General features: G+C 50.9%; 1 protein-coding gene across 1 annotated transcript in view; it reads left to right on the forward strand.

Annotated features, from left to right (window-relative positions):
* Positions 1-4,941, forward strand: part of KIF18B (kinesin family member 18B) — an 11,843-nt gene extending 6,902 nt beyond the window's left edge. Inside the window, exons 11-14 of the mRNA XM_012802876.2 lie at positions 2,350-2,555; positions 2,781-3,309; positions 4,285-4,371; positions 4,842-4,941. Of these exons, the coding sequence (XP_012658330.1) occupies positions 2,350-2,555; positions 2,781-3,309; positions 4,285-4,371; positions 4,842-4,941 (922 nt within the window). The remainder of the gene's footprint in view (positions 1-2,349; positions 2,556-2,780; positions 3,310-4,284; positions 4,372-4,841) is intronic.
* Positions 4,942-11,453: the final 6,512 nt, after the last annotated feature.

Here is an 11,453-nt window from a genome sequence, read left to right on the forward strand (position 1 = left end):
TTTTTTGGTTGCAGCCGTCATTGTTGTTTGGCGGGTCCGGGCTGGGGCTCGAACCCGCCACCTCAGGTGTATGTGGCTGGCGCCCTAGCCGGTTGAGCCACAGGCACCGAGCCAGTTCAGTGGTTTTTCAGAATGTTTTTTAACTGCAAAGTCCATGAAATCCCATGCTTGAAGTCTAATGTGTAGAACAGACAAAACAGGGTTGCTCTGTCTCATGGATTTTTGAAACCTAATTTGAAAACCCCTGATTGAAACCAAGTGTCCATCTGACACATGAGATGTCAGAGGGAGTACTGAGACCTCCACTCAGGGTCACAGGGCCAGAAGGATGGAGACAATGCATTTCCCCCGAACTCTCAACTCTTCTCCATAGTCTAATCTTCCTTATAATGCATGTCTCAGGCAGATATAGAATGAGTCTGCTGTGTCTTTTTTAATTTATATCCTGTCTTCTTTCAAAAAGGCCTTGAGGCTGCTTTATAAAATGAGTTTGTGTTCCCGGAGCACACACTGACTGAGGGCAGTGGAGGGGGTTCAGAGATGGCCAGGCAGGTAGAGCTACCTGAGGCTAAATCATTTTCCATGAATAATCCCTACCGAGATAATTGTGTTTGTTCTTTTATCATAGGTGTGTGCCTTACAGAAAAAAAATTTGCTTTATTAGAATCTAAATTTACAGCATTGGTAATCATATTACCCCCATAATTTCCTTTAAATAGCCCCCCAGTGCATGTGAAATATGCGTTGATTCACAAATACTTTTCCAGGATCCCAGCCATTAAATAGAAAGCACAGACTGGATGCATTTTTGAGGATCTTGTCAGGACCAAGATGAACATAGCCTATCTTATTTGATTCCCTCTTATCCTAACAAGGTGGATGGTATTATTTTGCAGAAAACGGTAGCTAGCCAAGGGCGGCACCTGTGGCTCAGTGGGTAGGGCACCAGCCTCATATACCGAGGGTGGCCGTTTCAAACCTGGTCCCGGCCAAACTGCAACAAAAAAATAGCCAGGCATTGTGATGGGTGCTTGTAGTCCCAGTTACTCAGGAGTCTGAGGCAGGAGAATAGCCTAAGCCCAGGAGTTGGAGTTTGCTGTGAGCTGTGTGATACCACAGCACTCTACCGAGGGTGACAAAATAAGACTCTGTCTCTACAAAAAAACCCAACAATAGCTAGCCGAACTTATCGTGCTTACAATATGCCAAGTATCCTTTAAACATTTTTTTTTTTTTGAGACAGCCTCAAGCTGTCCCCCTGGGTAGAGTGCTGTGGCATCACAGCTCACAGCAACTTCCAACTCCTGGGCTCAAGTGAGTCTCTTGCCTCAGCCTCCCAAGTAGCTAGGACCACAGGCGCCCACCACAACGCCTGGCTAGTTTTTGGTTGCAGCCGTGATTGTTGTTTGGCGGGTCCAGGCTGGATTCGAACCCTCCACCTTAGGTGTATGTGGCTGGCATCTTAGTCACTTGAGCCATAGGCACCAAGCCCCTTTAAACATTTTGTATGTAAAATAACTTGTTTAATCTTTCCAACAGAGATATGTTTTAAAGAGTGAGACTGAGGTTAACCAATGCATCCAAGATCACATAGCAGAGAGATGCTGGAGCCAGGATTTGAGCAGGAAGCTCACAGTCTGATTTGAGCAAGTCTCACTCTATTGCCCAGGCTAGAGTGCTATGGCATCAGCCCTAGCTCACAGCAACCTCAAATTCCTGGGTTCAAGTGATCCTCCTCCCTCGGCCTCCCAAGTACCTGGCACTATAAGTGCCCACCATGATGTTGGACTAATTTTTCTATTTTTAGTAGAGATAAGGTCTTGCTCTTTCTTATGCTGGTTTCAAACTCCTGAGCTTCAGTGATCCTCACACCTCACCCTCCCAGAGTGCTCAGATTACAGGCATGAGCCACTGAACCCAGCGTGAGCCTCTGCACCCAGCTTGAGCTGGGTTCTTAACTGCTACTTTGCATTGCCTGTAGTGTAAATTATGATCACAGCACAAGTAAGTGGCAGAGCTAAGCAGAAACTCAGCTTTTCCAAGGCCAAGGCCACTTAGTGCCCTTTCCCTACTTCCCAGGTCAATGTCATGGGGCATGTATAATGCTGACACCTCCTACCATTACCTGTGGCCATCTTGGCCAGCCTTGGTCTTCAGCAAGGGTAGGGCAGAGTGGGAGCTGGGAGGGTGGCGAGGCTGGCCAGCCAGTCTGGGACAAGACAGGAGGAAGCCAGGACACCACCCAATTGTGTTCCTCAACCACATCTGGAGTGGTGGGGACAGACATACAGCACCATAGATCCAGGTTAGGCTATGTCTGAGTGAGGGGTCCCCTTCCCTCTGTTCTAGGTTGGCTCTGAAGGTGCTGCGCCTAGCCCAGCAGCAGTATACCCTGCTCCAAGCAGCCAACCTCCTGACACCCGACATGATCACAGAGTTTGAGACCCTGCGGCAACTGGTGCAACAGGAAAAAATTGAGCCTGGGGCAGAGACCTCCAGGCCTCCTGGGCTGACAGGAGGGACACGTTTTGCTCAGGAGCTGCATTCAGAGTCAAGTGAGTCGCACCCTGTTCTACCTGTCTATTGATGCTGTCTCCAAGGCCTGACTGGGGCAGAGTTGCTTGTTTCACTATGTTAGGAAGCTAGACTCTTGGGACTGTGGGCTTCTGTACACAGAGAAGCCCCCAGACACCCAAAGAATTAGTGGCTCAAGTTCTACAAACTTTGCGTCATTCTGGCCAGTCCCTGATCTACCTCAATGCTTCCTTCTCTTTACTCAGAGTCTCCAAGGTACTCTGGCCCCGTGACCCGGACCATGGCAAGGCGACTGAATGGCCCCATGCACACTCTGGGGATCCTACCTGGGCCTGAGTGCACCCCAGCCCAGACATCCCAATGTCCCACAGAGAAGAAGAGGAGGAGGAGACCCAGTCCCCTGGAGCCAGACAGTCCCCCAGCCCCAAAGCAGAGAACCAAGTGCCAGCGCCAGTCCTTCCTGCCTTGCCTAAAGAGAGGGTCCCTGCCTGAGGCCCAGCCTTCATTTGGGCCCAGCACCCCCAAAAGTGGAAGGGCCTCCTCCCCTTGCCATTCCTCTCATGTATGCCCAGCCACAGTCATCAAAAGCCGGGTGCCCCTGGGCCAATCTGTCATGCAGAACTGTTCCACCCCTTTGGCTCTGCCCACTGGCAATCTCAATGCCACCTTTGATCTCTCTGAGGAGACCCCCTCAAAGCTCAGTTTCCTTGAAGGCATTGGATGGGAGACAGTACCCCAGGAGCTGAACAGGCTGGACCAGCCCTTCATGCCCAGGTGGGTCTTCTTTTTAGCCTCATTCCTAACCCTCCCAGCAGGGGATCAGTGGCCAGCAAGGGACAGTGATGCTTCCAAGGAGAGTGGAGAAAAACCTGACTCCTGAAACTGGATATTTGCTGTTTCCCTTTGGTCATGATCAGCTTCCCTCCTTGGGCCCAAGGAAGCAGGATATACAGTTGCTAGGGAGGAAGGGCTGTCTTGGGGGCCTGTGCCTTGTCAGTCCATACTGCAAAGCCACTAGCTCTGTGATGGCTTGCAGCACACTCATGGGTAGCTAATGGGACCCCAGCTTGGGAAGAGTCAGCAGGGAGCAGGATTGGGTGAGGGGAGCCCAGTGCCATCTGCTCCTCTGCCTTGCATGGGCCCTCTGGCCCTGAGTTCAGTGTTTCCTTGGGAAATATCTATTCCTGCCACTCCCATCCCCAGGTTTTGCTCTCCAGCCCAGCATTTGGAATAGGAGAGGGGGTCCTCAGAAAACTTTATTCAGTTTTTCCCAGTGAGAAGATGAAGCTCTCACCCTCACCTTCCACCCACATAGCAGGGTAGGGGAACAGCAGCCAGCTCAGGACAGTTCAAGGCCAAGAACGAGTGGTAGAATGACCTGGATTTGTGAGATAGAGGCCAGCAGCTGCCCACCTGCATCCCCCGCCCCTGCCATAGCCCACAAACCAGTTCTCAGTAACAAGCTCAGAGCTGGGCAGGTGGAAGGGTGAAATTGTTTGAACTCTGGTTCCCTGGACGCGCCAGAAACTGACATCTGGATGTCCTCCCAGAGCAGGCCTGTCACTCAGCTGTCAGCCTGGGCCAAGTGAGGCAGGGAAAGGAGTCCATCTTGTAGTAGGAGGAAACCTCAGAGGTCATCTCATCCAGCCACCTCCCTCTTCCTCCCATTAGGGGTTGGAGGGAGGCAGTAGCTGGCACCATTTCTGGTTCCCTGCTGATCTGCCTCCCTTCCCCTTCCTCTCTCCCCAGTGGACCGGTGCTGTTCACCATGAAGGGCCCCAAGCCAACATCTTCCGTCCCTGGAACTTCAGCCTATAAGAAGAGGCGTATTGTGAGGTGAGGTTTGGGAGGTATCCAGAGAAAGAACTCTCACCAAGGCAGTGGACATCTGGGCCAGCTGTATGCCCCCAGTGTGCCTCTAGGCCCCCCCCGGAGCAGCAGCTGAGGTCTGTGAGCAGGGCCAGCAACTGGTTTTCTGACTGAAGTTTCCTTGGCCCTTGTTATTCTGGGATCAGCCTAGAACTGAAGGGGGCCATAGGCCCCCTGTCCTCAAGGGATATGTTCAGGATTGATTGGTTGGTCCTGTGATAGGACTGCCTACCCCATCACCACTCCTCCTCTACCATGTCCCAAATCCCACAAGCCTCTTCTCCTGCCAGTCTGTCCTGCCCTCAGATTGGGGAAGCTCTTGCTGGTGTTCACCCACCCCTGCTTTCAAGGCTGTGTCTAGCACCTACTCCCATCCCCAGCACATACCCCCATATCCCAGAGCTAACCTCCTACCTTCCTTCCCGTTCCTCCCTCAGTTCCTCAGTCTCCCGGGGCCACAGCCGCATTGCCCGCCTCCCCAGCAGCACCTTGAAGAGGCCAGCTGACCCCCTCACAATCCCAGGTGACTGGAACTAGGGACAGGGATGGCCTAGGCCTTGGTAGCAGATGAAGACAAGAAGTAGGAAAGGATAGAGTGGCCTGAGACCTGGATGAAAGAAGGGCCTGAGATGCTGCTAAGCATCTTGGGGACACTGATGAGATAGGTGGGTGGTAGGCTGGGATAAGGGGGACAATGAGACAGTGCCTCACTTTCCTTCTTCCTCCTTGCAGCTCCCCCATCCACCTGGCCTATAGAGCTGCCAGCAAGTCCCCTCCACCCTGGGGACAGGAGGAGCAGGAAGGAACCCACTGGGGTTGGGAGAGCACTGTAGGTGTCCTGACCACCAGGGTGTGTGACCACCAATGTGTCCTGACCCACCAGCCCTTGTAGGCAAACCACCCCCACTTGGTCCCTGGAGCCACCTACACAGGGAGCCCTGACCTGCCGCCTTTACCTCTGAGCAGTTAACACCCACACATCTTTCCTTTATTAACACCCCTCCTCCAACCATTCATTCCGCTACTCACTCTTTATTAATCTCTTATCGCGCTCAGCTTCTCAGCAGGTACATTTTCATTTGTGAGTGTTAACATGTTGCTATTTTAAAGGGTGCTATCATGTCTCCCCCTCATCTATGATGCCCTCTAAGCATGCAGGGGGCTCTTTTGGACTGTCTTCCTGGCCCATGTCTAACACAGAGCCCTGCACAGTGATGGCCCCCAGGCAGTGGAGGAGGAGAAGGATGGGATTGGGGGAGTCCTAGCTTCATTCTTCTGGGTTTCTCCCAGAAAGGCATCTCCCCCCACCGCCCAGTCTCTGGCTGCAGTCCTGGGGATGATGCCTTGATTTCCAAATGAAGACCCCTTAGTGCTTTTACCCTGTTGGGGACAGGATGCATATTCAGTGTAAAAGGAAATATAAAAAGGAAAGGGCTATCCAGCCCAATGTTACTACCTAGATATAAATGTAGTAATACTTAAGCTTTATAACCTCTGATCCTTTATTTCTGCACATATGCATATATATAAATACACATATGATGTAGATATATTTTTTGTAATAATAATAAACCATCTCCATCCTTGGTGAGTGTCTCTCTGTACACCTAGGTAGGACAGCAACACCTTCTCTTTCTCACCTTGCCTCTCTTTAAGACCTCAAGAAATGGCTGGGCCTGGTAGCTCACACCTGTAATCCCAGCACTCTGGGAAGCTGAGGAGGGTGGATTGCCTGAGCTCAGGAGTTCAAGACTAGCCTGAGTAAGAATGACACCCCCGTCTCTACTAAAAATAGAAAAACAAAGTAGCCAGGCATTTGGTGGGTGCCTATAGTGCCAGCTACTTGGGAGGCTGAGGCAAGAGTTTGAGGTTACTGTGAGCTATAATGCTATGACACTCTACCCACTCTACTCTGTCTCAAAAAAGAAACAAAAAAAAACTTGAGGCCAGGTGTGTTGGCTCACACCTATAATCCTAGCACTCTGGGAGGCTGAGACTGGTGGATTGCCTGAGCTCATAGGTTTGAGACCAGCCTGAACCAGAGGGACACTTCATCTCTAAAAATAGCCAGGCGTGGGCGGGCGCCTGTAGTCCCAGCTATTTGGGAGGTTGAGGCAAGAGAATCACTTGAGCCCAAGAGTCTGAGATTGCTGTAAGCTATGACACCACAGCACTCTACTGAGGGTAACATAATAAGACTTTGTCTCAAAAAAAAACAACCCCAAAACGAGAAGCCAGTGGCACCTATAGCTCAAGGAGTAGGGCGCCAGCCCCATGTACTGGAAGTGGCGGGTTCAAGCCTGCCCTGGCCAAAAACTGCAACAACAACAACAACAACAACAAAAAAAACACTTGAGAAACTTGAGTATATAAAGTATATAAAGTAATTCCCACTGTGCCTCGCCCAGCAGCCCTGTGCCTGAAGCTAAGCCCTGATTTAACTCTACAGCTCCATCTACCCCTAAGAGTCTCTGTTCCTCAACAAGTTTAGAAGCAATTACGGGTCTGCAGGTCTATTCTGTCCTTCTGCAGCCTTGTGGATAGGTTGCTAGGAGTCTTATCAGGGAGAGCATTTTCAGTGGTCCCCAGGTCTTAGATGAGGATCTAAGCTAAGCCCACATCAGTGTGAGCCATGCAGTCTGCCCCTGCCCTCACCCCCACCACCTAGATTGTGACTTTCATCTCCACTCATTTGAACTGTATGACAGTTTGACAGTTCAACACACATTTACCTCTGTTCTCCCCATGAAGACATGGGTGGTTGAACAAATTAATAATGTAAACAAAATTACAGTAGTCTGTGTTTAACCTGATTCTGAAAACAAACATGTTAAAGGTATTTAGCACATTGCAAGTAATGTATAAATAACAGTGCAAATTTGAAATGAGTCCTAGCTGTTTGGGGGGAGCAGCCTCCTCCCCCTTGACCCAGTGAGCCCCTCCACAAGTTCCTACTGGCTGCCAGGCCTCTTCACAAAGCTTTGTGACTTCATGAGGTAGGTAATCAGGAAATAGATGGGGAAACTTACCCAGAGTTAGACCACAAGTGTTCAGGATCTAGGGTCTGGTTCTTTGCATTACACCAAACTGCTTCCTTTTGGAAGTGAACAGATACCATTTCTTTTCCTGTGCCTGGGGTTCCCTCCTCTCCAATTAGTCCTAATGAGTTTCCCCTGCCTGTGTACCATGATTTCTACAGAAGCAGTGTCATCTATAGCCCCCAGCGGCCTGGCAGGGTGCCTTGACCTCAGGAGGCCTTGCTGAATGTTGGTTGGATTCAAATTGAATAAGCTCCCCCATTTCCTGGGGCCCTCACATATATTATCTCATTTGATCATCACTGTCACCCCTGCAAGTACAGAGGCAGCTGGCACAGGGCAAGCCAGCTGGTAACTAGAGCCAGGAGGGCAACCTTCACACGATAGGGTCCACTGCATGAGGTAGAACTTGCTTGGACCCGGGGCAGCTTGCAAGTGGAAGAGGTCACTCTTGACAAGGATGTTCTGCGGCCAGCCACTTCCTCAGCAAACATTTGTGGCTCTGTGGTATGAAATGTGCTCTCGGGTGACCCATTAAATGCACAAAGACTCTGTGTCAATGGAGTTAAGCACGTGTGGCTCCTGCCCTCAATCACAGGAGGTCAGGCTGAGAGTGTTCGCTTTGTGGTGTCCCACACCGACAGGCAGCCTGGCTGCTCCAAGCTCTGCAGGGAGCTCTCAAGGCTCAGGGGGGCAGCGAGCTGACAGCCAGCTCCCAGCTGACCTCTGTGGGTGGGGGTAAGACTCTGAGATTGGATTGTTCTTACATGAAGAGAGTCAGCCACAAGACATGGCAATCGATGGCTGCTGCCCCATCCACCGCAGGCCCAGCCTGGTCTAATTAATACTCCTTCTCACTGCCTTGCCCTGCCTCTTCCACCTTGAAGGCCTGGGCAGAACCCCTCACTTCACTTCAGAAGTCTTGTCTTCCCAAACCCTGTGCACCCACTTTCTTGCTTGCTTTAGTCCCCATGGCTCATGCCTGGACCCCCACCCAGGGGTACAAATTCCTGCCCAGTTCACAGAACCAGGGTCAGTACCATGGCTGAAAACACAAGAGAACAGGACATGGTCCCTGCATGCAGGATGGCTCCTGTCCCTCTCACTTCAGTGTAAGCCAAAACCTCCATCAATGTTGGTACCTGCCAAGGATAAGGCACTGGATCTTCTCTTTGGGGCCCCTTGTACCCCTAGCCATCAGCACAGCCCCCCAGCAGACTTCATTACCACCTAGAGAGCCTCCTTGGCATTTACTATTTCCCCAGGAATGTCCCTTTGGTTATGTTGTAGGGGGGGGTCCTGGTTTTCTTCCCTTCCTCTATGGTTCTTTTGTAAAGAGGGATCCAGGAGGACTTGAGATGAAGGTTGTAGGTAAAGGAGAGTCACCCAAGTTTCTGGAAACTGGATATATTTTCTAGCTCACTCCAAGGGTTCCCCCAGCTCACCTGCAGTCCCCTGTGCCCCCATTCTCATCCTGTCTGTGGGAGGACTGCTGGATGGGAAATAGCCCAGCCACCAGCCCTCTTCTCCCACCTGGGCCACATATGGTCCCCACCTTGCCTGCCTTTCACCCTCCAACCTCTGGAGGGATCCAATCAGGCAAGGAGATGGAGAGGAGCAGGAAGCAGTGCAGATCTGGGGAAGCAATTAAAAAGCTGATCTCAGGGTTAGAGAATAGAAGGTGTGGGGAGGGGGTGGACTGGAGTGCCTGCCTGGGCTAGGGAGAAGTGAGGGAGAAAGGGAGTTTGTTAACCCCAAGGCAGAAACCAGCCCCCTGGGAACTATGAAGGGGAGTGAGCTGATGCCACCAACAGCAAGTGAGAGGGTCCAGGCAAGGGGAAGGATCTTGAAGTGCAACCAGGAATCATACCACAGCCACAGAAGTCAGTCCTCAACCAGCACAGCCTGGCTGGACACAGGCTAAGGATGGGAAGGAATGGTCCCATCCCTGAGGCGCCCTGTCCAAGTGAATAGGGAGACAGCCCCTGCCCTCCAGGAATATCCATCTGACAGCTAACTGTGGATTCTCACATTAGGGAGCTCCCATCCAGGGGGAAGGGATGGCTCCTGTCCTGTGGGTGAGTCTTGGGGAGCAGCCCTGTCCTTAGACCCCACTTAGGGGAAGACATAGGTCCTAATATCAGAATGCCTTCATCGTGGTCCTCTCCTCAGGAAGCCTTAGCTGAGACCTATACCCACAGGAGGCATGGACTCCTCAAGAGCTTCTCACCCTGCATAGACCATGGGCTTAAGCCTGGGGGTGGGGAAGGGCAAGGATAGAGGAAACAGAGCCCATGGGGTTAGGGAAACAAACAAGCAGGTTGGGAAACAGCTTTTACTCAAATGAGACTCCAGGGCAAAGATAATTTGCACATATCCTTGGGATAGCTGATCTAGGGGTAAATGGTGCTGACTCCCACCCTTCCTTCACTAGCTGCAGCCCTTTTGTCCTGTCCAAGTAACTGGCCTTGAGGAGGGGTCCCCACCTACTCCCGGTGGAGTCAGTAAGACATGACAGCTCCCCCCCACAGAAGACCCAGCTCCCATCCCTCTCAGCTACCCCCATCACAGATGTGCTAATATGTAGACAAGTAAGGCACCTGGTAGGTGTGCTGTGATTTGTCAAGAAGCTGCTGTGTTCAGCTTTTGATATTATCCTCACAACTACCTTGCTTGGGAGTAGGTATGGTGAGTCCTCATTTTTATAGAAATGGAAATGGAGATTCAGGGAAGGTTCCTGAAGTTATTCAAGACTTCACAACTACTTGTGGCCAAGGCTTTGCGCCCTCTCCTGGAGGGAACTGCATAGCAATCAGAGAGAAATCTAGAGAATAAAGGGGCAATGCCTCTGGGTGATACAAACCCGAGTTCTAGAGAACCCACTTACCCTACCTCAGTGAAATCTGCGGTCTCCCTTCCCCTGAGCCGCTGTGGCTTGGTGGCCACTGGAACCTGGGCAGCTGAGCACTGCCATCTAGTGGCCACTGGGCTCAGTTCCCATCCTCAGGCATGGGGTATGGATGGACAGACCGGGTGGTCACCAGGGTCAGTCAGAGAGACTCATCCTCTCTTTGTCCCACTCAGTTTGGTGACCACTATGCTGTGCTAGGCACAGGCAAGGGGCAGTGGCACAAGTGGAGCCAGTAGGCAGCAGAGGCTGGTGGATTTGACAAACACCAGGCACCTCATGTGGCAGTTGAGGCCGGATGCAGGCTTGATCTGTCCTCAACAGAGGCATTTGGGCTTTGCTCTGTAGGCAGAAGGTTATCTGTCAGATTCTGATGCAAGGGAGGGACATAAAGAGGTCATCTTGTCCCCAAGTTGGCTTGAAGCAAGGCATGGCTTGGCTTTAGACATCTGTAAGGGGTGTCTGGTCACCTCACTCTGTGCCAGCAGCATCCTTCCATGTAAGCAGCCTAAGATTTATCCTTAGGCTTTGGATGTTGGGGTCTTCTGCTTGGGGAAGCAGGAGAGAAGGCCCCATAAGATGGGGACTGAGCCAGGCTAGGAGGAGGGAAAGAGGCTGCGAAGGCTGAGGGTTTTCCTGTCTCTCTTGGCTGTGTCTGCCTAGGGCAGATGTGAAGCAGAGAGTGGTTTAGAACAAAAAAAGAGGAACAGAGATCATACTGTCCAGAGATAGGGCTTGGTTAAATGAATGCATACAGCGGGAAACCATGCAGCTGTTAAAATGATGATGTAGATAAATATTTATTGATATGGAAAGATGTTCACAACATATTGTTGAGTGAGAAAAGCAAATTGCAAAATAATTTGTACAGCATGCATGCACTTTGAAAAAATCAAGTTTATATGTGTGGAAAAATCTGGTAGTGTCTGTCTCCAGGTGGCAAGATTATGGCTAATTAAATTTTGTTGTATTGCTTATCTGTATTTTCTGATTTTTCTACAACGAATGCATAATTTAAAAAATAATAAAAGTTTGGCAAACAACCGTGAGCATGTTTGTCTGTCTCTGGTTTTCTGTGCTGACACCTTTTGTGTTTTTTTTTT

The sequence above is a fragment of the Otolemur garnettii genome, unplaced genomic scaffold, assembly GCF_000181295.1.
Source record: "Otolemur garnettii isolate 467f Iridium unplaced genomic scaffold, OtoGar3 scaffold00018, whole genome shotgun sequence".
Classification (NCBI taxonomy): Eukaryota; Metazoa; Chordata; class Mammalia; order Primates; family Galagidae; genus Otolemur; species Otolemur garnettii.